The sequence below is a fragment of the Fukomys damarensis genome, unplaced genomic scaffold (genome assembly GCF_012274545.1).
Source record: "Fukomys damarensis isolate Sample0158 unplaced genomic scaffold, DMR_v1.0_HiC HiC_scaffold_17, whole genome shotgun sequence".
Lineage (NCBI taxonomy): Eukaryota > Metazoa > Chordata > Mammalia > Rodentia > Bathyergidae > Fukomys > Fukomys damarensis.
The window spans coordinates 60,101,567-60,128,750 of NW_022900929.1; the positions used below are offsets into that span (position 1 = coordinate 60,101,567).

Here is a 27,184-nt window from a genome sequence, read left to right on the forward strand (position 1 = left end):
AAATCTCACTTCCTAGCATTAGTTTTTTCTTATATCATATTTTCATCTGCTTACTGAAATCTAAGATACCCTACACGTTTTATATACTGTGATTCTGTGAAAGGAAAGGTCAGACAATTTGGGGCCAACAGTCTAGATTTTTAAAAAAAAAAAGGTATTACGAATCTTTGGTACAGCGCTGGCAATGTTCACTGATAATTATTGACATAGTATACATATGATATCTTCAACTGCACAATGCAGTACTTTTAGTCACTTGGGGGCCAAGTCAGGAAACACCAGAGAAAGGAAGATAAGTAAAAAAGTAAAACATTATTTATTTGCCATTTTCAGCTACCAGGTGCTGCTAATGTACAAGATTTGGCTCTTTTCTAAGCAATCCATATGACCCTTTTGGACACACTATTCCCTAGGAAAATAATATCAGAGATTCAACTCCCATCCAAATTTAGGATGCTACCAGTATGTAGTGAGCTGAGTAGAGACTAGCAAAATTTTGTTTATTCAGCAATTGGGAAAAGAAAAAGGTAAAACTAAAGGAGATCTTGATAGATTCTGAGCTTAGACTACTGTTTTTACAAAGAAAGGCGTATACCTACCAAGATGTTTGAAGTAATTTTCCTACAAGTGCTTATTTGCTATTTGTTTTATTAGAATAGATTTTCAGTGATTCATGTTTTATTCATTTGTTAAAAACTGTCCATCATGTTCGGTTGTGATGCTTATTACTGGGTTTACAGCAATGAGCTAGATAAATAAACTCTGGCTCTGTGGAGCTCAGACTTTGGTGAAGAAGGCCATAAAATCATTTAAAGAAATTAAATTGTAGACGGTACTCAGTGCTCTGCTTTAATATCCATAGTTGCATGGTAAACTGCTGAGAGGAGAAGAGATATTGAGTCACAAATAGCACATGATCTGCAAGCCTAGTGGACACCCCTTACTAAAGAATGGCAGTGTCCCTTCACATCCTACACATGATAATTTTGGCCCCAAATTGTAAGTCAAGTTAAAGAACCATGAGAGCCAACATAGGCGTAAACACGTTTGTCTCTGGCCAATGGCGTAAGGCTTTAAAAGGTCGCACCTACATTGTAAGTAATTATTTTACTTTCAGGCATTGATAGATTTTGGAATTGTGCTACTCCTTGATGCTGCAGAAACTATAACATTAAATACCTTCATTAATCGTGGCCTCATCTACACCGAGCTAGAGCAGTACGGCTTTGCATTAGAGGTGAGCTTACTTGTCACTGCGTAGAAATGAACTCGTTGAATTTTGCCCATTTTCTTCTGAGAACTTCGCTAAACAAGTTTTTATTGCTACTGAATAATAATATTGATAACTGCAACATGAATTATATTGAAACTCCTCAAATGAGTAATAGAATCTGTGCAAAAAGTGTATTCTTTCACTTTATTTTGATTACAGATAAGTAGTCAATACATAAAGGAATTCTAGTTTGATCAAAACTGTCACCTCCCAGGAAATAAACTAAACACTCAGTCATTTGGCAAATGATTTGTGTATTATTTACTTTGCTTCTTGGGGCTCTTCTCATTCTCAGTTTTCCTCTTTCCCCATTGAAAATATATCAAATCTGTTTGCAGGAAATAGTTGCTGAGAATAGTCTGTGGGGACACAATTTAAATTTAGGAACAGGTATTCAGAATTGCAATAGATGTAATCATGTAGAATAGTGAAAAGATAGGGAGTTTGAAGTTTATTTCATTATAGAAGAACCAATTCATAATTTTCCCTTTAACTGAAATTGTATTATTTATTTTATAGTAATTTTGGAAGTAAAATATAGAAACAAAGCCAAAATAGCAATTTGGGATTTGCTATTTAGTAACATCCGTTTTGCAACTTTGGTTCATAGGAACAGCAATTGTAGTGTTATGCACTAGAGCATCCTTCCTGTTCTTTCTATCTTTCAGTATGACTGGTATGGTTTATCAACATTTGAAGTTGTCTTTTGAGATTCTATCCAACAGAATCACCTTCCAGGCAAATCTCACTATGATGAAATGTAATCCTAGCATTTGAATTCCTTTAGACTTTTGATATATTGAAAAATATCTTTGAGATATACTATTAAGAACCCCCCTCTGGTATAGGCAGCTAAAGAACTTTTCTGTATTTGTAGATAAGAAAACTATGTAAATTTGGGCAACAGAATTGGGTGGAGGAAGAGAAAAATAGCAAAGGACCCCTGCTGTTAGGAAATTAAGCACACAGCCTGTGTTACCTACCAACTAAATATTTACTCAGCACTGAAGGACAACATGATCCCTATTATACAATTGTTATATCCCAGATTCAATAATTTATAACTAGTTTACCAGTTAGGAAACTGGTATTCAAAGGAGTTACATAAGGTCTTTAAACTAGTAAGCACCATGGCAAAAGCTGAACTGGGCTTCACTTGATTCCAGATGCTCTATGGTTTTCCAGTTAATGGACTGGAAATAAACAAGGCAGCTCTAGTTCTTGGGAGCTGATGGTCTAGTGAGAATCATTCTAGACCATGATCTTTCCTCACACCCCACATCTAACTGATCTGCAAGCCCTGTCAGCTCTATAACTAAAGCATAATTTGAGTAAAATCAATTCTCATAATTGTGACCACTATCTTCCTCTCAACCAGTAAGTACTGAGCCGGATCTAAACTTAGACCTCGGGACAGAATCCCTGGGCTTAGAATACTGCACGAGTTTCCCAACTGCCCTTTCTGCTTCCACCCTTGCCCTTCTTCATGCTGCCCTCACATAAAGCAGCACCGATGTCTCCCATCCTACTTACACTGAAACCCAAATGCTTGACCATGACCAACCAAGAGCCCGTAAGATCTGATGCTGCTCAGCTCTCTGATGTCATTGTGCATCTTCTTCTCTCCTTACTGCTCACTCCATTGTGGCCTTTGGTGAGCCTGACAGGGCCAGACTCCCTTCCTGCCTTCACAAGGCTGTTCCTGGGCCATACCACCCTCTGCATACTCATCTGTGTGTGCCTTGTGCCCTCTTTTCATTCAAGTGCGCGCTCAACAGTGTCGTCTTCTGTGAAAAATAAAGTAGACAAATTAAAATTGAATATTATAAATATTAAAAGAGCTGAAAATAAATCTGGAAAGAAGAAACAGAGAAACATGGGAGGCTGGCAGAGAACAAATAGTAAAATACTCAAATGGAGTCATATGAGTAGTTCCATTAAATAGGAATGGTCAAAAAATACCAAATACGCAATGAGAATGTCATGTGGGAAATTAAAAAAACATTCAATACATTCTGGCCATAAGAAACACACTTTAAATAGTAATATATAAGTAGATAAAAGCAAAAGGCTAGACAGAGACATACCATGAAAATATAAATTAAAAGACGAAAAGTGAATTTTTTTTGTCTGTGTACAGTAATTAATTAAAACTTAAAAATGATGCAGGAAGAGGAAGAAATAATGAAGGATATGAGACAGAATAAGAGGTCTGAATGAAAAATTAAAATCTTGAAAAGTATCTTGGGGGGAACCTACCCCGCAAAAAGAAAATATTAAAAAAATAATTTTATTGGTACATTTAAATTATACTATGTAAGGGCATTCATAGTTAGAAATTTGCATCTTTACACAATCCATCTTGCTTCTTGTTTTTCCCCCATTCCCTTGCCCTCCCTTTACCCCCTCCATTGCTCCCTATATATGAAGACTTTGTTTCCATTTTTTCATTTTCTCATATGAATTCCATTCCCTTCCTTCCTTTCCCCTCCCTCTCCCGTTTCCCCTTCTCCTTTGCACCTCTTCTTCCTATTTCACATTATCCGTTGTATCTTTTAGTCCTTATTTACACTTTCCATTTGTCACACTAGAGAAACTGTTCATTATGGGAGGGATTAATGGAGAGATCCAATTTGGTAAGTGCTGAGAACATACCAGTTAACTGATAGTTCTGTGCCTTTGGAGAACACCGATCAGGAAGCATTTTGACAGGAATCATTTGAAAACTTATGGTTAAGAGTGCCCAGGTTGAGAACATTTTTTTATCCTTTTCCTTCCTACAAACCTACCATGATAATAGTAAATTAATAAAAAAGATTCAATTCCACAAGTTTAAAAATAGCAGAGAAGCAATGTTTAAGCACTCCAAACTACTACTCTGGATTTTAATGTCCTAAATTTAACATTTGAATTGGAAGCCAAGAGTTAGACACATAAGAGAAATAAATTAATTCACAAACAACAGACAAACACAATTGTCATAGATGTGTAGGGACCTTGGGAGAAGGGGAGTGTGTGAAATGTTTCTTGTTGTAGTCAGAGTTTGCAAGGGGATAGATTTAATATAGGACACATAATGTATAGGATTATTTTTTAATATTTACCCAAAAAGTCAAATGCAGAGGAGTGTAAGAGACCACACATCAGAGACCCAAAGGATCCAGCCAAGGTCCTGTACAAGTCCAGCATGAAGGCCCAGAGCCCAAGACAATGTCCTCCGTGAGTCCTCCTAGAGCCCACAGCAACGTCTCATGCAAGTCCATGTGGAGGGTCTGACCAGGAAGGCCCAAACGCCAGTGGTAGAAGCTAGAAGGCCTGAGCTGACAGAGTGAAGGATCTGTGCCACCACGCTCAGGGATCTGCACTACAGCCAGGAAGTGATGCTAAGGCAAAGATCAGAGCTCTCCTGCCAAGAACAGCAGCCACTCTCAGATACAGGGAGGACCTGAGCTCTTCCAACTACAAGAACAGCCAAGTTCTCAGGAAAACCAGCCTCGGCAAGCTTCTCCAAGAAAACGGCAAAAGATCTTCTCCAGTTCTCTTTTTATGCCATTGACAGTAATCCTAGATATTCTATGTCCAGAACCACACTGATTCAGTTCAGCTGGGCATTCCAAGTTGACCATTTGTTAATCCACCACAGTGCCGTTAGCTAAATTCTATTCTGTGCAGTAAGTAAACAGTTGTAAAGTTGTAATATGATATAATACTCATGGTACTTAGACATTTGCAGGTAAATACCAGAGGAGATGACAGTAAGCTGGAAAATGGTTGCTTTTGGGAAGTGGGACCTAGAGGTAAAGGAAGTGGAAAGAGGGATCACTGTTTAGCATTCTAAGTACTATATTTTTCTTAGGTCCTATGCACTGTATATAGGGATTACCTTGATGAGAATAAAAATGAGCTAATAAAAATGTCTTTAGAGCCAGTTTATAAAATGTGGAGACAGGCTGACTATGCTTCCAGTGGGACTGGTAGTGACATGAACCAGAAAGCTGTGGCCATGTGTGCTTTCCAGGGCGAGGAGAATTGAGTGAAATAAGTCAGGACAGAGAGAGAGAATCCAGAAAACAGCAGGGCATGATGGAGCAATGTTCCAGGGGAGATGGGAAGGAACGCTGCAACTCAGAAAGGGAGATACCTGTGAGCATGCTTGACTAGATTACATTTGATTAGATAATAAATTCTTTGTTTCTGTCCAAATACTTCCATTTAACTTCAAAATATGCTTTGTCAAATCTAAGAGGAGAACCTACATTCACAGACTGTGACTCATGCCTCTTCCTCCAATAACTCCCAGAGCTTTCGGCTTGACCCGTCTGCTCCTCCTTCCTTCCACCCCTTGTAATAGCAGAAAACTCATCCTGCTGCATAAGACAACTAGCCTTTTCCCTGTACACAACTAGGGAGAGTTGGTAGATGGGGGAGGAGGAGGTGGGAGGGAGAGAGAGGCTTGGTTATGCTGAGCACCTTTTGGTGCTTTTGAGGGCTGGCCACCCTCGGGAATGGGGACTGGAGTGGTTCCTTTTGTGACTCCTGGAGAGGATGTAATATTCAACCCATTTCACCGAGCCAAATGACATCGCAGACAAAACTGTCCATGAACATGCCTGCCGCATCAGTTGTCTGGGAGGAATCAGGGTCAGTTTTGTTCCTTCATAGGTCGTGGACTCTTGCTTTATGAAGGCTACTTGTACATTACAGCAATTACTAAAACTAGTCTATATCTCACATGTATGCAGCTGGCATCTTAATTGATTTGTAGGTATTTAAGTATTTTATTAGTTTAAGTTTAGTGATCTTATTTTGTTGCAGGCCTCAGACGTTTTTGGATGATTTAGAGAAGTGTTAAGTGGTAGACACTGTCTCGGGTTCCTAAGAGAATACAGCATTCTGGGTCACAGTGGCAGGATTTCCCGCAGACCCAGCACTTTTAGTTTGGTTTAAACAGTCTGTCCCCAGGGTCACTGAGATCCATCCTACTTGATTCCCCAAACTTCAGATCTTAGGGTCAGAGTCTCCTTCCCCCTCGCCCCAGGAAGTCTTCTGGATCCCTGGACAAGACAGCACAGGTCTGTCTAGAAGTGTGGATTTTGAGAGGTGGGAGCAGCCTGAGTTCATCCACCCACAAGGCCCTTTTCCTGGCCTGGGTGCCTGTTTGCTCAAATGTCATAAAACTCTAAAGGTACTCTCCAGGGGAGTTCCCTACTCTGTCTAGGTAAGGAAGACTCTGGAGGTATTCAATGGATATAAACATTATAAAATGTAAATGAGGTACTTCACTGTGCATTGCAGGCACAGAACAGTTTTCCACACTTCCTTTTGCTGGGCGGAATATCAAACCCAGGACCTTGCACATGCAATAGGCATGTGCTCTACCATTGAGCTGTATTCTGAGCCCAAGGTCCCTATTCTTGAAGTGAAGGCAACTAAGCCCAAGATTCTGAATGATTTACAGTGGAGGGGCTCCTCTGCTCCACACATTCTCACCCATGAGGAAAAAAGGAATTTAATGCTTGTGCTATGTACGTTCACATGGAACCAAAGTTAGAGGGAAGTTTAAGCAAGCACATATCATAAATATTACAAAATGAATAAAACTTACCAACTTATTTCAGGATTTTAAGCAAGCTGCGCTGATAAGCCAGACTGACGTCAGTCTTTGTCAAGCGACTGCCATGTGCCATCACAGGTACGGAGAGTAACTGTTGTGAAAGGGGAAGGGAAGTGGGACTACCGGACACATCTAGTTACGGTCTCATAACAGAAGTCAGGAAGAAATGGAAGGAAGGGAGGAAAATGTGGACGTGGCTGACTGTAAAAAGTGGGGAGGGACACAAAGAATTCTCAGGATAGATGTGGGATCACATGGAGAAAATACCTGTATCAAGGCCTTGGGGATGACCAGCTGATTGAAACCTATACACTGAGAAATGACATTTGCAATACACTGAGTAAAATTATGCATGATGATGTAACTAAACATAAAATAATTTAAGTTACTCAGAAAATGGAGCTGACTTTTAAAAGCCATTTTTCTGGAAGACAGTGATTTCAAAAAAGAATGCATTTTCAAGGAAATTTTGCATTTAAAAACATAATTATAAATCTAAAACTAATTAAAACAATACCAGAAGATATCTGCAAAACACAATAAAATCAATAAACACATACTACTTTAAACATTACAGTAATACCTCATTTTATGATTGCTACACAATCAGTAAGTTACAGAGAGAACAGGTATATAAGGCCAAAATGCAGATCAGCAACTTGAAATGCAAACATAATATAGAATACAGGATATAAAGTTTGCTAGTCATGATGTTTATATTTCCATATGTATATTTGATATCTGAAGATTAATTTTGATTATTTTAATTTTCAAAGCACAGAGATTCAGTGTGCATAGATTTTAATATAAGATAAAATATACCGGGCCAAGTAATAGTTCACAGCATTACTTTTTATGCAAGAAACAACAGCAGTTAATTTGAAGGAGTAAATTAGAGTAATTCATAAATTATGTAGATAGACTCTGCAAATAGTTTAGAATATGGTTTGCATTATTAAGGAAATTGACATTCTTTATTTTCCCTTTTAGGACATAGATAATACAGCTATATTTCCCTATAATAGAGTTTGTTATTTTTATGAACAAAGCAATTTAATAACTGGAACTTCTAGGACATAGATAGCACAGTTATATTTCCCCATGAGAGAGCTTGTTATTTTATGAACAAAGTAATTTAGTAACTGGAACTTCTGAAGATGCCTTAAGTTAAAAGAACCATCTTCAGTCCTTTTATACAGACAGCAAAAAGTAATCACACAGTTGTCAATTTTAATCTGGTAAGCTTTGTAGAATCCACCTCTTAATTGTTTTACTTGAGAAGAGGTGGAATAATAAGGACGGATGTGTTTGTTTAGCTGAGTGTGTGCTGGCCAAAAATGTCTAATGTTGTTACATTCTGTTAAAACTAAAAACAGACTCCAAAGTTTCTTTCATCCTCTTTCCTATGTTTAGTAACTATTAGAGTCAGTAAGTTGCTCAGTGTGTCAATTCACAATCTCTTTTATGAAATGTAATCACTGTTATATATGGCAGATCCTCCTTAAGCTGATACTGCTTTGCAATTTCAAATAACCAACTTTCATCACCTGACTGGGGTCTCTATTCTTTAATAAAAGTAGAATTTAAATCAACAGTAAAGCCCTGATAATTCAGAGTCCCAGTTTCATGTGTATTGAGTTTTTAACAGTTTTACTGAACTTAACAATAAGGAATGTTTTGTGATGAAGTTTCCTCTGGAAAAATATTTTTGAAGTGATAGTATACATAGCAGCATAGTTTGTAACTGTTGGGATTCATGTTTAATGTCTTATATAGAGTACAGCAAGTAAAGTCTCATTTGGAAAATTTTATAAAAGGAATAAATCTTTAAATTTTAGGACTTTGATCTTTGAACTCATGGGGCTGCAGACTTTTGAAGTATCTTTTGTGTATCCCTAGTTCTCACTCTTCTGGTTGCTAGGAGACCACATTCCTTAGGCTGAATGTGCTACTTGTTGCTCAGTTTAATCACTGACAGTGTTATATGGTAGAGTTAATTTTTAGATCTTTTTGAGAAAGCTCCTTTAAGTTTTTTTTTAAATGAGAGGTTACTCAGGTATATGTCCTATGCACTTCTCATTGCAGTACATTTATTTTGCCATTCTTAACATTTGCATAAAATACATTTTAGTGTTTAACTGTGCAAGCCACATTCTTTAGTTTGGGGGAGGTATTTGTGATTTATTTGTGTAACTCGGTAGGGCACATCTGGTCATGTATGTGATTAATGTGGTCAGTGCTGTGGGCCTTTGTGTCTGTACTCACTGACCCTCTCAGTGCATGATTCATCTAGAGTAGATACCATAATGAGAATTAGACACCTTCTGCAAGTCAGCACATTGCATTAGATTTATGTACACACTTTATCTTTTAGAATAAACTTTTTATATACTTTTGCATTTGTGGTAGCAGATGCTCAACTGTTTATAGCTAGTGTACATTGATGCAGTTTGGAATTCTGCTATGTTTTCCCACTGGCTAACAGCCATCTGATGATTTAAGAGCATCAACCTAAGAGACAATAATAGACACATCTCTAGAAAACTAAAATTGCTGTTTCTACTGTGGTCTCTGTTTAGTTTGTTTCTTCATCTATTGGTGTAAGAACCTGGAGAATCTCTGTCTTCAGCTCTGTCACCTTCTCTGGAGTTGATTTTAGTCACCATCAACTTCAAGGTGCTGGACAAGTGGCTTTCAAGATCCATTTCCAGCTTTCAGGTTTAATGATTATTTGCTCATTAAAGTTAATACTGATAACTAGACCAGGGCAAATAATAGCTTTCATTTCTGCCTTTGGGTAATACATTTATGCTATAGAAGGGTGTGTGTGCTTCAATTCACTGCCTCATAGTTTAGTTTTTGATTTTTTTATAATTGATTAGGCTATGCAAAAGGAGAGATTATGTTTTGTAAACTGTGTATCAGGATATGTATTCCCAAGGAATGTTTTATTTCTTTTTGGGTTAGAAGGGCAGGGTATGATGACATTTGGATATAAGAATACTAGGAACATTTTAAGGATTTATGGGAAAATATGAGGGAAGAGAGATTGTCCTGAAAAATTTAATAAATGTAGACAACAATAATATGCATCATAAGCAAGTACTTTACTACTCAATGGAAATACTGAGCACAATAAAACCTATCAACAAATACACTTTACACAAAATGACTGTGGTGTTTTTATTCTTGATAATCAGTGTTAGTCCATGTTTAAAATTATTGTTATAATGCAGTCACAGGGAAAGGCACCGTAACCTTACCTTCAGTGAACTTTTAAACTGCCAACTATTGAGAAAGGGGAACACAACTACATTATAACTTTCTTGAAAGAAATTATCCTGTGTTTTCTGAGTAACAAGCCACATAGAGAACTCGAAAGATTGGCTCAAATATATGGATTTACCTGTCCCTAATGTCAGAAGTTAATCTTTTCTCATTTTTCAGTGTTCATTTTGTAGGATTCTCTGGCAGAACATTTGATGAGCCACTTTTGTGTAGTGCTAGCCAAAATATGGAGCAAGAATCATGAGTATGTCAATTAGTGTTTGGTGTAGTCACACACACACACACACACACACACACACACACACACTTGTTAAGCAAACTTATGGACATTAGGTGAATTGGGAAAAACAAAATGGAGTCACTCAAGCTAAATGCAAATACATAAGCTGAAACTTTAAGAAGCCAATAGATACCAAAACAGACCAGCTAAAGCTTTACCTCTAACTCCCTGACTCTAAAGTAGCCTCGAGGAATTTTCTGTTAACCAATCAAGTTTTTCTTGTTCTGTTTCTTTGTTACCACTATACAAACCTCACTTTTCTGTCATTTCCCAGGGGCACCTGAGGCAAATAAGTCTAATTCACAAGGGTGATAAAGAGTGAGGTTAATGTGCAACATCTTGGTCATGGATTTTTTGAGAGGTTGACCAAAGGGGAAGAGGTTGACTAGAAGGAGAGCGCTGTTAAGGTTGGCCTATGCTGCCTCCCTACCTAGTTTTGTCTTAAAGCCTTCTCCATACATAATGAACTATAGCCTGACTTGAAGGGTACTCAGACTGTACTTAACCTTGTAACAAGAAGTTGAGTCTCAGCCAATCACTAGCAACCAACTGCTTAAGCTTCAAAAAGAAGTAAACTGTATCCAGTTGGGCTGTCTCACCTACACTTTCCTTTTCTATATGCTCCTAGTTTTTCTCTGGCTACAAATCCTACTTGGAACACATAGTGGAGTAGAGCATTTGGATCCAGGCTGCTGCCAGAATTCAAAATCACAAATAAAACCAATTTAAGATATGCAAAACAAGTTTTATTTTAATTTCTCTTTTGAACTACAGCATCACATTGTGAGAAACTGAATCACTTCTCCATTTCAGAATGAATTCTTTCTAATAACTTACAGACACATCCAAAGAAAAGTCTTATCTAAAAGCTAGTCTTCAAAAACATTCTTTTTTGTGATTAATGATGCAGCCCTGAAGTTTATTTTCTATAGACTACAGCATCCAGCTCCAGTTTTACTTATGTTTAGGGTTGCCTTCTACTAACAGCATAAGATATTTATTTTTCTATATATAGTATTGAAATTAGATCATCTTTTAAAATAAATGTAGTTAACATTAATGAATTGACACAAAGGAAAATATTCAGTAGATAATAGGGTAGGGCAGCTCTCATAAAAGAAGAGCTGAAATTTAGGAAACGGTATTTTAAAGGATACTTTTGAGCAATATCTAGGAGACAACAGTTTCCAGAGCACTTATTCTGGATTTCATGTGTTTTTAAAAAGGCAAAATGCGGAAATAGTGATATAACTTATTGCCTTTTAAAACTGGCTTGAGAAAAGTAATGAAAGGAATGGTGAAAGATTTCTGTGCTTTCTTCTTTTATTTAGTTCTTATTACAACACTGAAAAATTAGTTCTCATTTGCATATTGAGGCTCAGGTGTGAAGGCCACGCCTTTCTTCTGACTGCCTTGTTCAGTGGTCAGTTTTCTGGCTCTTCGGCACCAGTTACAGTGCATTTTAAGTGAAGAATATGCATTCGAGATGGCTGGGTGCAAAAACATGGATTTTTTGAAATGAGCCTTATGCAAATTTGAGTTTTAAGCATTTATTCTATGCAAAGGTAGTACATTATTTACTATGCTATTTCCGGTGTGCAAGCTTTTCCGAATCATGATTTTTCTTTTTATCCATAAAATTTAGAAGATTATAACTAGCTTAAAGAGTTGTTGGAAGGACTAAATGAAATAGTGTCTGTTAAGCTTTTAGCACGGTACCTGGTAAGTAAGCAAATATTCAATGTTAGCTCCCTTATCTGATGTTAAAAAATTCGAGACTCTATGTTGATTGGCACTAAATGTAATTATTAGATATGCATGTGAAGTGGTGAAATGATTTTATATGTCCAAGAACAAATATTTTATTGCTTCAGTAGCTCTTACCCCCACCTTAGGGAGAATAGACAGGATAATCATGTAGCCACATTCATTTACAAGTTAATAAATAAAGTTCACTTTTTTCTCTACCTTCCTGTCCTGATGTTTGCAACGAAATGGTCTGCCTCTATAGATTTGAAGTAAAAACTCTTGTGTGATGAAAATTTGCTTCTCTTCATTACCTAAGGAAATATTAAATATATACAAGTACACATTTTTAATATAAGCCATGAGCCACTTAATGACGGGGTAAATTCTATGAGATGCATCGTTAGAAAGTTCTTCATTGTGTGAAAGATGTGTAGAGTATATTTTCGGATTAAGATAGTTGCAGTGTATGCGGGCCGTTGCTAATGGCAACGTCATTAGGCAGTACACCAGCGTAATTTAAATAGTACATTTTATCAGTAAGAGCATATGTTTTCTGCCCTGGTACTGATAGCTGTTAAAACAAAATTTAGGAGTACCATCTGGACTTATATCACCCGAAAAGAAGAATTTCATCCCACTACGTTCTGCTGTGAAAATGTCCCTTATTGCTGGTTCCTTCCCTTATGGAAAACGTCAAAGAAGAGCCAGAATTCTTAGGTCGTATGAACTAATGTACTCGCCTCCCATGAGAGATAATGAAATTGAAAGAAGCTTTACAAGGGTCAACGTAAATCTTTTGCAGAAGTCAAATACAGGAAAACATGGAGTAGGTCAACAGAGAACATCAACTCACCAGAATATTGTAATTTTTTTTTTCAGAATTCAAGAATTCAAAGAAGCTATCAGTTTCTTTACTCAGGCTCTTAAAATTAACCCCCTTTTTCTGGACGCTTATATTGGAAGGGGGAATTCTTACATGGGATATGGACATGAAGCCACCAGAGAAGCACAGAAGGACTTTCTGAAAGCACTGCGTCTTAATCCGTTATGCACAAAAGCCAGAATTAGTCTATGCTATAATTTGCAGGTAATATAAGATTTTGAGTATTGAAAGCATTGTCTGGACAGGAGAGAGAGAATATGTTTGGCCCTTTACTGGTATTTCTTCAGATAGGAACATTTATCTCTCCCTTACTTTTACTATACAAAGTAGCAGGGGTAGCAAGAGTCCCACATAACTTCAGGGAGCCTGCCTGGACAAGCCTGGGGACCTGAAATGCTGGTCAGTGAGCATTTTAACATGTGTTTTCTTAAAGTCTGCCTTCCTCTCTCTCCTGGTAAACTACTGTTAAAATTTGCCTGATGATTTTCAGGAATAAGAACCTGATTAACATTGCAGTAGCTTATACCTTAATTCCATGGGTTTTATCTTATTGAATTATTTAGAAACAAAAGAGAATAAACATTGTGTGAAAGTTTTAAAGTGAAGGTCAGCCATACAAAAGGTCAGAAAAACAATATAGATTTCTGAATTAAGTCATCTTCCAAAAGGCAGCAAGTTAGAACTTGCTGGGAAAGCAATAGGATAATAATTTGTCCCTTTAGCAAGATAGAATAGTGATACTGTACTCTGGTAAAAAAACATCTCTCAAGACAGGCATAAGCAATAATATAAATAACTATGATAAATACATCGACGAAAAAATAGGACCAGGGATTTGGCTCAGTGGTTTCACTGCCTGCCTCACAAGTGCAAGGGCCTGAGTTTGATCCCTGGTACCAAAAAACAAAAACAAAAACAAAAATAAAGGTTATAGTCCCAAGGAATTGAGCTGTGTTTGAGAAGTAAGAGGATTTTACTAAAAATTAACATTTATATCTAGATGTGAAAGACTAATGATTAGTCAAAGTAAGAGACTGGGACTAAGATGTTGTGTTCTGGACAAAGGGAAGAGCCCACTGGAAATCTTTGTAAGAAAGAGACAGGTGGTCTGGATTGGTGAGATGTTATGGCTAAGGAGAGAATGGTTTGAAATAAGGGCAGATTATTTAGTAAGATCTGGTGTTTAAATACCCTGCAGTCTAGTTAAATGCGAGAATAGTACTAATCAGAGAAGTGACATCAGATTTGCATTTGATGAAGATATCACTAGGTATACAGCGACCTGAATAGGGCTGAAGAGCACTTTAGAGTAAAGGACTGTATTGGGAAAGGGACTGACTGATAGAGGTGAGGTAGGGCCATCCAGCTGCTGTCCCAGGGAGTGACATTTTACTCTACAAAAATTTACAGATTCCTTTACTATCTGCCTAATACTGTGGACATAGAAGTAGGTAGGACAGATATTGTCAGGAGTAGATGGCAGAGAAAATCCTATTGTGAGGCTGTTTGCAGTTTAATATTCTCATAATCGAACCTCAGTCTATCTGCTTTCTTTTTTATTATATGAACTTGTCATGACAATGTATTTTCAAATGGTTTAGCCAGAATGAGAGCTGCTGGTCAAAATGCAAGGTTTAGTCCCCCCTGGTAGTTACAAGTGTTCTTAGCTTTGTGCGAGAGTCACTAGAATAATCTGGTTAAACTGAGTCAGCCTCTGAGACTTGGCAGGTTGGGTTTCTGAGCCCATGAAAAGACAGACCCTGGATCATGCTAAATTAATTACTCACAGCTTTCCTGTGGTGGCCTGCTGGTCTTCTTTAGGAAATGCTCTGACATTCGGTCAGTGGTGTCCCTCTCCTGAGGACTTTCTTTCCAGTTGGAACTAAGTTTGGTACAAACAGATGTTGGTAGATTTATATGCATTTTCCATAGAATATTTATAATGATCGTAAAATTCCATATCAGAATAAGTTTTATACTATTATTCATTTATTTATGCAACACATATTAAATTTACTTTATATATAGCATGCATTATGTATAACTGGAGATTATGTACCAGAAAAGCCAATAAATATAATTCCTGCTTGCACCTGTGGAATTCAGTGTAAAATTTTTGACAATTGTCAGTCAGAAACACTGGTGTTTCCCATAGTAGCCTTCATTTTGTGTTACCTAAGATTGGTTTGGTGTAAAAAATGACTCTGCAAGGCAGGGGATTTAGCTCAGTGGCACTGTACGGTACCTGCCTTGCATGTGCAAGGTCCTGAGTTTGATCCCTGGTACCAATAAAAAAAGGACTCCACAATTAAATATATTTTGGTTAATTAAAATGTCATCATAAACAGGCAGTCAATTAAATGTACTCACAACATGGTCTACTTTCTTGTTTAAAATACCTTAGATGTAGCACAATATAACTATGTCCTTACCAAAGGTTTTAAGTGAGTTAGAATCATAAACATCTGTCATGTTCTTCACTATTTATTACTTAGTAAAACTGGAAAATTATCTTAGGTCCAAGGAAAATTGCAGAAAGCCTGGAATCACTTTACCATCACTATAGAAGTTGATCCAAATTGCTACCTAGCATATGAAGGAAGAGCTGTGGTCTGTCTTCAGATGGGTATTAATTTTGCTGCAATGCAGGATATTAATGCAGCCATGAAGGTAAAATTTACTTAGATTGTATTATTATTGGCATTAAAGTAACACAATCAATGAATAGGATCAAGTAAGAATTTCTCTGTTACCTTTTAAAAATGACCTTAAAGAAGATAATTCTGTTTTTACTGAGTGATTCCTAGGCTACATCATTATTATATTTTGACAATTTTATAATCTAAATGAATTTAACATTAAAAAATCAAATTGCTGATAAACATTGCTTCAGGAAATGCAGCCTGTAAGTTTCACAGACCACCTGCTTTATTTTGTAATACAAAGAGATGCAAAATACAAAGCAAAGTTCTAGGCTTGATGGGACCAAAGAAAGAACTCAGATCTCCAGATTCTTCCTACAGTGGATCTCTGAATAAGCTTATGTTTTGAATGCACTGACAGAAATTTTTCTAGCTTTTGAATTTTCTTTCTCTAAATCTGAGTAGATGTTGTAATGTCTGAAATGAGAAAAAAGAAATGAACTGAAGGACAATTGCTACTGCATAGGAAAAATAAGCATGTCAACTATTCAGTTTGATTTCTTTTTGGCTTAACATAGGTAAACAGATAAACTTTCCTCCTGTGTCTATGCCTTGGAAAGGAGCTGAGTAAAGCATTAAGATTATTTGTTTTATTGGAACCAAATCTACACAGTGTTGACATCAAACCAATTTCATAACAAGTCCTTTCTCACAATATTTGCTCTAATGGGGTTTTACCTGCACTATACAGTTACTCGTTCCCACAAGTAGATTTCATAATGTCCATTTCTGCAGACGTGAAATCAGAGATAAATACTGTTCCCAGATACTAAAGACTCGCACTATTATATTGCAGATCAATACTACAGCGGAGTTCTTAACAAATCGTGGTGTGATTCATGAGTTCATGGGTCAACAACAGAATGCAATGAAAGACTATCAAGCAGCAATTGCTCTAGACCCCAAGTACTCACTGGCTTACTTTAATGCCGGAAATATCTACTTTCACCACAGGCAGTTTTCTCAGGTAATGTGAGTTTTCCTTAACATTTTCATTTTGACATTAAATGCCTCTTTGTTAGGTAAAGGTAGTTTCAAAATGCAATCCCTTGTACCTCAGCCTACTAAATCATTAGCTCCTCTTTCTAAACAATTCTCTATCAGTTTATGATATCACATTAAATGTGTATACCAGTGTGGGTCTACTCTCTTTATTATCATCAACCATTAAACCTTTGCCCAGTAAATTTTCTTTCAGCCTATCCTTGCTGTATTCATTGTCACCAGCTTTGAGCCTGCTGGCAACTTTTTCTCCCACTTATTCTTCCTTCCAAACCTTCTTTGTGATGGGATTGTCTGTCTCATCTCAATGTATATCTTTACTAAATTTCAGTCACTGAGCACTTGACTGGGAGTAGGGAGACTTGGTTATGAGTTCTGATTTTTGTATGGCCCTTTAATCTCTTCCAATCTCAATAGATAATGTCTGAAATAAAAATATTGGAGTATTAGACAATATTTTGGTCAGAATTTATTTTATTTGAATTGTAATGCATTTACACAATTCAAACTCTTACTACCTTTTTGAGTTTTGCTTTTATCTGTGTCATTCTTGTTCTGTTTCCCTTCAGTTTTTCTTGCTCTTCATCTATCTTTCTGAGTAGGCAGCTTATTTTTTTTTGTTCACCCTTCTATTTGTATTAGGATAATTTATTCATGTTTTTTTTCTAAGTACTTCTCTGGCAGTAGCCCGTATATTTTGGTCTGTATTTATTTTTCAACTTGTGTAAAATACATATAATATAAACTTTTTCATTTTAACCATCTTTAAATGTTCTCATTAATTAAGGTTTTCCTAAAATTTGTATTTGAATTAATTGAGTATTTGATGGGGTGGGGATTTTTATATTTTTAATATGTTTTTACTTGAATTTTAAAAGTATTTTACTCTGTGGTCTGATTTCTTTAGATTTTTAAAAGCTTTTCTGACAGCAAGGTAGATAGTTGTGCTTTAATGACTGCTTTTATAAAAATACCCTTAATTTCTTATTTCTTGACTTTCTGTACTATAAACAACAGTAAAGTTACCTTGTGATGTCCTTTTTCTCATTAACATAGGTGCATGAATTTATAATCTTCATCTAAAAAAGAAAAAAATCCCCCCCACAGCCCACTCTGGCTGCACCCTCTGCCTCCCTACCGCGCTTCCCAGATGACTTTTCTTAAGCCAGGTGTCTACAGTAGCTGTCTCTCACTTCTGATTCACGCCACAGGGCCTCCACAACTCTTTGATTGAAGACTGTGTTTCTACTGCTCTTCTAGTGCTCTTGCCAAAGTTATCGGTGGTCTCCTCCGTTCTCCTTTCACTTGACTGCTCAGCAGTATCGGACACAGGCCCTTTTCTCTTTGTAAAGCATTCTGTTCTCCAGGTGACGCTATTCTGTCCTGTTTTCTGTTAGGGACCTTTGCTAGATCTTCCCTCCTCAGTCCGCTTTTCTGACATCTCCTGTCTTCTTTACTTCTACCTTTTTATTTTTAAAAAAATTTAATTAAATTAATTAATTTATTTATTTTGATACCAAGGATCAAACTCAGGTCCTTGTGCTTGCAAGGCAGGCAGTGGAACCGCTGAGCTAAATCCCCAGCCCTGCTTTACTTCTAAATGTTGGTAGCACTCCAGGGCTGGCTCCTGCTTGGTTTTACTCCAAAGTTGTTTTTGTGTATTGATCTGTTAACTCTCCAGTTAAGATTATAAGGTTTTAGGGGCAGGAATCATACACTGTTCCCTCTTTCCTTTCTTTACTCAGAAAATCCTTTAGTGTTGGGGATGTAATTAGTAATAGATTGCTTGCATAGCATGTGTGCCAAGGACCTGGGTTCCATCTTCAGAGGCATGGGGGGTGAGGGGAGGAGGAAAGATCTATTTATTCCTATAATTTATACTATTTGTCAGCCTTTATCTTTCTTTAGAGTTCCTGACTCGTGTATTTCCAGTTGCTAAGATTAGGTATTTTACAAGTGCATTAAGGGTTAGCAGTTTGCTGACCCCTGTGATAAGCCTGGTTGACCACCATTTCAAATTAGATGCTGGGCTGAAGTTATTGAAGGTGTAATTCTGTAAGGCACAAATGACACTGTTGTTGCTCAAATCTCATTGGACAGCTGGGAGGCTAATGTTTCCTAGAGAGACAAGCCAAGCCAAGTTCGATTGCCTTAAACTTCATTAATCTCAGATCACTCTCTGGTTGGGTCCTATCCATGTTTTTTTTTTTTTTAACTATAAAGTTAGTTATTGAAATTCATACAAATAAAATGCCCAAGGCAATTTTCTATTTTCATAGATATTTAAGATCTGCGTAAGAGTACCTTTACTTTTTAAATATGTTGATCTTTAATAACTGTATGAACATCATGCACAAAATTATGTAGATCTAAAATGTAGTTTGAATTTTTAAATATTTTGTGATGTGGCTCTATTCTCTCCACACTGCTGACACATTAGTCAGATATTTCACCTAAAATATGTTCCATTTTTTGTCTACAATACTGGATCCTTGGGCTTCCCAGTCTACACTTGTTGGGAGACAGGTAGGCCTTGAGAATAGCTCTTCAGCTGTGCTGCTGTGCTCTGGGCTTTTCATGGTGGAGGAAATTGCTTCCACACCCTTCCCGTTTCTTCTCTCCGCCATTAGTTCAGACTATACTGGAAGGAAGATTTAGGCTCAGGAAGAAGGGTACCCCAACAGATCAGAGGATCTTTAGACCGTTAACACGTGTGTGATCTGGTTTCTGTTACATTTGGATGGGCTGTTTGCCTAAACTATGAACTACAAATGACTTTTAAACATAATTAGATCTACTTTTTAATTGATTATGGTTATGAGGGCATCAGACCAAATTTGTTTAAAAAAATCTAGGTCTCTAATCACTTTAACCTCTAACTGGTTGATACTCTTCTATGTCAAGTGACCTCATTAAATTTATAGGATTTTAAATTTTGTAAGTAATGCACTTTTGAAGATATAATATAAACTTACATTGTTCAAAGCAGGTGCACTACTGGTGTTTTACTGAGTTATTTTCTTATAGCCAAGGTAGGGATATGCTCTTCCATAATTAAAGTCATGCTTTTGTGATGTAGAATTACGTAGCATCTCTTGGTCATTTATTGGTAAATTAAAATGAAGGCTAAATTACTTTATGAAGAAAGCAATGCTTGGAGTCATTCCTTTGCATCCTTTCTGGTGACTGTATGGGCTACCTTTCCTTTAGGAATAAATTATCTTTAAACACTTCACAAAAGGATGTCAATCTGCCCCCATCCTAGCACTTATGTGTAGTATAGAATTGCTATTATCTAGGAATGAGAGGGGTTTTGTGATTTTGATGTAACTGATTCTAAAAGGTCAGAGGAAGCAACTTTTATGGAGTATGTTTGAAGGCTATGTTATCATTTCATTTAAAGATGTTGGAAGGAAAAAAAACTGATGTATATATAGTAATTGAATGAGTCCTAATACATTTGCATACCACTTGCAGTACTCTTACCTCACTTCATCCTTACACCAGCACTGGACACGAAGTTTGTTAACTTTGTTTTATTAGATGGGGAAATTGATATATGTAGAGCTTCAGGTGAAGGTAGGACTTGCTCCCAACAATCTGCCTCCTTGGTCCGAGTTGTAGCCACCATGTAATCAACATTTATAACACCTGTGATGGAAGTGAGTTAAGGACAGATCTTTGAAAAGCAAGAGAGCAGTAGTTCAGGGAAGAAAACCATGAGGATGTGCTCAGAGAGGTAGGAGAAGGCCAGGACAGAGGGAATTTTAGGAGGGAAGGAGAGATAATAGTAAGTGTCCATGCCACGGAAATGCCTTGGCAGGAAACAACTGGGAATAATCCATTAAGCTTGAAGATGTTTTGCTTAGCTAGAGTAGGGCTCAGGAAATAAGAATTAGATTAAAATCAAGTTGTTCGAGGTTGGGAAAAAAACTGAATGGTAATTGGACATAGCAAGTTAAATGACAAGAAGTGACCTTCCTTTAATGGTAAATTTTAAAATAGGAGCCCAGTTTTCATCCACCAGGGAGTCAGAGATGAGATTATCAACTTGAGCCCTAGCAAGTTGTTGGATCAGCATCTTAAGCTACATGTGGTAAAGGGACCAGTTTCTTTAAAAAAGTTTCCAATCACTGTAGATCGATATCAATAAACAATAACAATAATTTACTAGAAATATCATATACTTAGTTATCAAATCCTATCAAAGTGTTACTGAAGTTACTTATTGTTTACCTTCGCTTTTAAAAATTATATTCATATATACAGTGTTTTCAGTACATATTAAATACATTCATCATGGGGGATTGGTACATATTGCACCTTGATCCTTACCTCTTTATAGGCGTGAAGCAATTGATTTTTTAATAGGACTCCAGGCTATGCTTTGTGAACCAAGAAAATGTACATGAGGTTAAAAATAAAAGCAATGACAGCTTTTATGGAGATTACATGAATAGATTTGTAAGTTAAGAGAAACTGGTTCAGTAAGAAAACAAGTACATTCCATCAAGAGGTAGGGGAGCTAAATTTTAAAGGGAAAAGGTGGGGGGAATGGGATGAGGTGATATAACTTGTTTTGAACAATTTTTGATTGGCCCTATCGGTTGCACAAGATATTTAATTCATTAATTTTATTGGTACATTTTAGGTATAAAATATGTTGACATTCATTGTTGGGAATTTGTACCTTTATATATCTTAGTTCTTATTTTTTTCCTCATTCCCTGTTCTCTCTTCAACCCCCTCACCCCACCCTATTTACAAAGATTTTGTTTCCATTGTTTTCTTTTCTCATATTTATTCCTTTCCCTTTTTTCCTTTCCCCTACCCCTCTTACTTCCCCTTTGCCATTTTCTTCCTATTTCACATTATCTATTATACATTTTGATCCTTATTTATGCTTTCAGTGTCTCACACCAGAGAAACTATTTGGTATTTACATGAGTGTCGCATTTATTTCACTTTAAGAGTATGGCTCAATGTGCAACCTTTTAGCTATGATTGTCTCTAGTTTTTTATTTTTTATGTGTGAGTAGTACTACATTTTATATATATATAAAAAAACCCCACATCTTCTTTATCCAGTCACCAGTTGATGGGCATTTGGTTGGTTTCCAAGATTTAACTATTACCAACTGTGTCACTATAAACATGGGTGAGCATATATTGCTGTGGTATGATGCTTTTAATTCTTTTGGGAAGATACCCAGCAGGAGAATAACTTGGTCAAATGGGACATCCAATCCTAGTTTTTTGAGGCATCTCCATATTAATTTCTACAGTGTTTGCACCAGTCTGCACTCCCACCAACAATGGAGAAGGGTTCCTTTCTTCCCACAACCCCTTGGTTGATTTCTTGTTAGCAGTCATTCTTTCTGGGTGAGGTGGAATCTCAGCATTGTTTTCATTTATATTTCTGAAATGACCAGTGAGGATGAACATTTTTTCATATGTTTATTTGCTATTTCTACTTTGTTACACAAGGTATTTTAAGCAAATCTAGGTTAGTGCTGCGGGTCTGTTCCTACATTAGGCTGCACTTAACATGATTGGTTGTGAAGGGGCTGTTGATTTGGAATTATCAGTAGGCGATAAGCTTTAAAACAGCAAATCATCAAAAGTTCCACTATGGGGGACAATTGCAGTCTTTGGTTTTGCTTGTACATTCTTTCCAGACAGTATTTTTGACTGGAAATTAAAGATTGAGGAATTTGTCTCTGCCAAGTTCAATTTCTGAGGCTCACAGAAAAGTTTTGCCGTCTCTTGATCAAATTTAATTTTTATTTTCATACCTTTTGGGTGACACTCAACTGTGAATAACCTAGAGTCTTTGTTTTCCTCAACACACTCATTTTCCCCCTCTCTTTCTTCCTTTCCATGTTTCATTGTATAACTGAGTTTTTAATCCCTTTTCATATGATTTAGAAGTTATTTTAAAAATTCATTTATCCAAGTGTTATTTGCCTAAATTATATTTTGTCTTCTTTTCTAATGTACTTTTTATCTTTTTGTTGTTGTCATTCCACACGGGGATATGAACTTTGGGTGGCAGGCAGTGGGAGTATCTCAGTCCAGCGAGGAGAGGAGTGTTTTATCACTGACAATGTCTATTGTCTATTGTGTTACATTCTTAAGTCTCCCAAAGACCAATAAGCTAAAGGTTTTTCACAAGCCTGTGGTACTGCCAGAGTAGCGGAATCTTCAGGAAGTGGGGGCCTACTAGATGGAACTTAGGCCACGAGGGTGCAGCCTTGAAGAGGATACTGGGCTGCAACCACTTTCTTTCTCCCTTTGCTTCCAGACTGCCATGAAGTGAGCAGCCTCTCAAGGCACATGCTCCCACCTTGCTGACCTGTGCCACCACAGGTCCAAAGAGAACAGGGCCACATGACTATCAGTTGAAACCTCTGAAATTGTAGGCCAGAATAAATCATTTCTCTATTTAAATTGATTACGTCAGGTATTTTCTCACAGTGACAGAACGCTAACGTTCGCAATGCTTCCACTGCTCCTTGGTAGGCCACTGGCCTTCATTTTAAATGAAGAATAAATGTACTTTAAATATTTCGATAGCTTCTAATTACAGTACATTAAAATATCATTCTTACATTTTATAGGCCAGCGACTACTACTCAAGGTCTTTAAAGTTTGATCCAGAAAATGAATATGCTCTCATGAATCGAGCTATTACAAATACAATATTAAATGACTATGAAGAAGCAAAAGAAGATTTTGCATGTGTAATTGAGCGCTGTCCCTTTTGGGCTGCAGTGTATTTTAACAGAGCACATTTATACTGCTGCTTAAAGCGATATGACCTTGCCGAGGAAGACCTTAGTAGAGGTATATTTTAGATAGTGTATCTGAAATGTAACCAAAATAGATTCCTTTGTGTAATATCTTAACCTAAAACTTTTGCAAGCAGAGTTGTAGAGAATTATTAGGAAACTATATAAAAGCAATGCCAACCTTTCAAATAAAGTCATTATATTGTTGTTTTAAAATTAATTTTATTGGTACAATTTAAATATGCATAAATATAATTTAAATATCATGTTCATCAAAGGGAATTTTTCTCCCAGTCCCCTCCCCTCCTATTTACAAAGCTTTGTTTTCATTTTTCATCTTTTCTTTTTTCTTTTTTTAAATTGAGCTTATTGGTAATTTTAGGTATACAGTACACTTACATCCATTATTCCATCTTTTCTTGTTTCTTTTCCCCTCCTTTTCACCCTCCCACCTCCAAATTTACCTTTCATTTTGGACAATTTTTTTTCCTAATTCACATTATCTATTATACATTTTGGTTCTTATTTACCATTTAAGTTTCTCTCATCAGAGAGACAATGTGATATTTACACATGTGTCCCATTTATTTCACTTAAGAGTATGGCCTCAATATCTTTTGTTCTTTATGGCTGAGTAGTACTCCATTTTATATTAAAAAAAAAAACACATTTTCTTTATCCAGTTACCAGTTGATGGGCATTTGCTTTGTTTCCAAGATTTAGCTATTACCAACTGTGTCACTATAAACATGGGTGCACATATATCACTGTGGTATTATTCTTTTAACTGGGAAGATACTCAGCAGGGGAATAGCTGGATCTAATCCTAGTGTTTTGAGGAATCTCCACAATGATTTTCACAGTGGTTGGACCATTCTGCACTCCCACCAACAGTGGAGCAGTGTTCCTCTGTCCCCACACCCTCGCCACCATTGTTGTTGGTTGATTTCTTGGTATCTGGCATTCTTTCTGGGTGAGACGGAATCTCAGCATTGTTTTATTATTATTATTATTATTTATTTTTGGTACCAGGGATCAAACATGGGACCTTACACTTGCTAGCCAGGTGGTGGAACCGCTGAGCTAAATCCCTGGCCCTCAGCATTGTTTTCATTTGTGCTCTTGGATGACCAATGATGTTGAACTTTTTTTTCATATATTTACTTGTCATTTGTACTTCATCTGAGAAATGCGTATTCACTTCAGTTGTCCATTTTTGGATTTGGCCTTTAAATTTGGGGGGTCTTAGTTTTTCAATTCTTTGTATGTTCTACATTTTAGTCTTTTCTTTGAGGGAATGAAAACTGTCCTAAGAGAGAAATTTATAGCAGTGAACCCTCACATCAGGAATACACAGCAAACTGAAATAAACAACTTAAAGTTGAACCTCAAACTTCTAGAAAAGGAAGAACAAGTCAAGCACAAATCTTGAATAAGAGAGGAAATTTTAAAGATCTAAGCAGAAATTAATGCAATTGAGACTAATAAAATAATACAAAGAATCAATGAATGGAAGAGTTGGTTGTTTTAAAGATTAAATAAAATTGATAAATAGGCAACCTTATCAAAAAATGGAAAGAAAAGACTCAAATTCATGCGATTAGGTGTGAAAAGGGTGAAATCACAGTGCATCCTGTAGAAATCCAGAAGATCATCAGTACCTGCTTTGAGAACCTGTGCTCTAATAAGATGGAGAACACAGAAGAAATGAGATGAACAGATTCCTAGATACAAATGAATTACCAAAGCTGAACTGAGAAGATATAAAAATTCTAAATAACCCAGTATTAGTCAATGAAATTGAAAATGCAATTAAAAACTCAACCAACAAAGAAAAGCCCAGGTTCTAATGGTTTCGCTGTTGAATTCTACAAGAAATTTAGAGTAGACCTACTGCCAATTCTCTTCAAACTCTTTAGTGAAATAGAAAGGGAAGCAATACTCCCCAAATCATTTCTGGAAGAAAGTATTACCCTGATACCATTGTATTGTGGTTTGCCAAATTACTTTTCTTAGAAAGAGTCAACATTTTAGATTTAACTGAATTTTCGCAGTTGAAAAAAAATGTTTTCAAATCAGTTCTTATAAAATTTTTATTTTTAAATATAAAAGTATGTTGAATACTAGCATAAACCTATCTTTAAATTTGCTTCTCTTGCAGCACTGTCTTTGAAGCCTACTGACGTGCTGGTGTATGACCTCAGAGCAGAAGTTCGTGGTAAAATGGGTCTGATAGAAGAAGCGATGGCTGACTACAACCAAGCACTTGATCTTGAAGAATGTGCTTCTGTTCCCTGAGTTTGAAGACCACACTATGATTTCCATGGTGGTTCACATTTATGTGGCTGTTCTTCCTCAAACTGAAGTGTATTTGTCAGGCACTACCTTCTGTATTAATTACTTTCTCTCTTCTATGCAACCATTTAATGCATTTTAACAAAATATTTGTTATATATTAATTATAAAACTGTTAGATTATTTTCCTCCATATTTGGAATAGCTCAGTAATTGAATATCTTCATAAAATGCAGAATTTAAATGGGAATGTTTCTCAAGGAATATGAAGGCTTAGAATATTTTCTCTAAAGTAAAATAATTTCTTTTGAAGTAATATGTTGCAGTGTTATCAACCTTTTCATAATTCCTACTCTAAATATATTCAGCAGTATCCAGATAAAAATAAATATGATAACTATAAAAATATTAAAATCAAGCACATTTTCTCTCTTCTCTTTTAAATAATGTATATACTAGCCTGTGTTCATTCTGATGCGCACATTTTTCCAGCAGATAGACATGTCTCTCTTTTTCATCTTCCTTTCTTTCTAGGATAGCACCTATATAGATACCAGGCCTCTAGTTTCTCTGAAGCAATGCCTTCTTCCCTTTTAGTTATGACCTCAAAGATCCATAAATAAATGTGGATTTCATAAGTATATATGAAAATCTGTCTACACTTGTGATTGGTGCTTCATAGCAGGAGAGGAGTTTAAAAATTAAACCAGCTAAAAATTCCTTATGGAATGTCTCTGAGGAATCTCTGAATCAACCAGAGAACTGCTTTCTTTTATCTCACAAGACTTCTGGGCTTTTATTTCATTCAGATTTGCTTTACGTGATTTATGTTCCTTCTTGGTATATTTTTCCCCAGTACCTACCCTGCTCCTCAGAGGGAGGTCGAGAAAGAATGAAGAATGTCTTGGAAAGAATGAAACTGAAAGTTGATTTTCAGCTGAGAGATGATTTTAGTTTGTAAGCTACTGTGCAGATGTTTTGCAATATTTTAGGATAATTTTCCTGGTGAGATATGTGGGCTCAGGAATGGGTGAGGGACAGGTCATCCCTAGTGAGTCGTATCACCTGGAGAATCAACCCCATATAATAAGTTGTTTAACACCTTCTATCACGGATCTCCAGACCACCTTGTCCCTGCCTTAGTCTCAGATTCGATTCAGTGTGACTTATGCACCCTTAGACAGCACTTCTCCACCTGCTGTGATGCACATTTCACTTATCTCCCTGGTGCCCTGGGCTCCTCTGTCAGTGCCCACGGAGTGGGTGGAGTTTCCTTGGTGCCTGTCCCTAAGATCCGAGTCTTTTTC

General features: G+C 36.6%; 1 protein-coding gene across 8 annotated transcripts in view; it reads left to right on the top strand.

Moving 5' to 3' along the window:
- The window catches only part of Ttc6 (tetratricopeptide repeat domain 6), a 132,930-nt gene extending 106,932 nt beyond the window's left edge, over positions 1-25,998 (top strand). For 6 of the 8 annotated variants that reach the window (XM_033765146.1, XM_010632654.2, XM_033765144.1 and 3 more), the window contains 7 exons: positions 1,118-1,237; positions 6,892-6,965; positions 13,084-13,291; positions 15,605-15,757; positions 16,586-16,756; positions 23,412-23,637; positions 25,744-25,998. In XM_033765146.1, coding sequence (XP_033621037.1) covers positions 1,118-1,237; positions 6,892-6,965; positions 13,084-13,291; positions 15,605-15,757; positions 16,586-16,756; positions 23,412-23,637; positions 25,744-25,880 — 1,089 coding nt within the window. In that variant the 3' untranslated portion in view covers positions 25,881-25,998. The remainder of the gene's footprint in view (positions 1-1,117; positions 1,238-6,891; positions 6,966-13,083; positions 13,292-15,604; positions 15,758-16,585; positions 16,757-23,411; positions 23,638-25,743) is intronic. The other 2 variants (XM_033765145.1, XM_033765147.1) reach the window with 2 other exon arrangements.
- Positions 25,999-27,184: the final 1,186 nt, after the last annotated feature.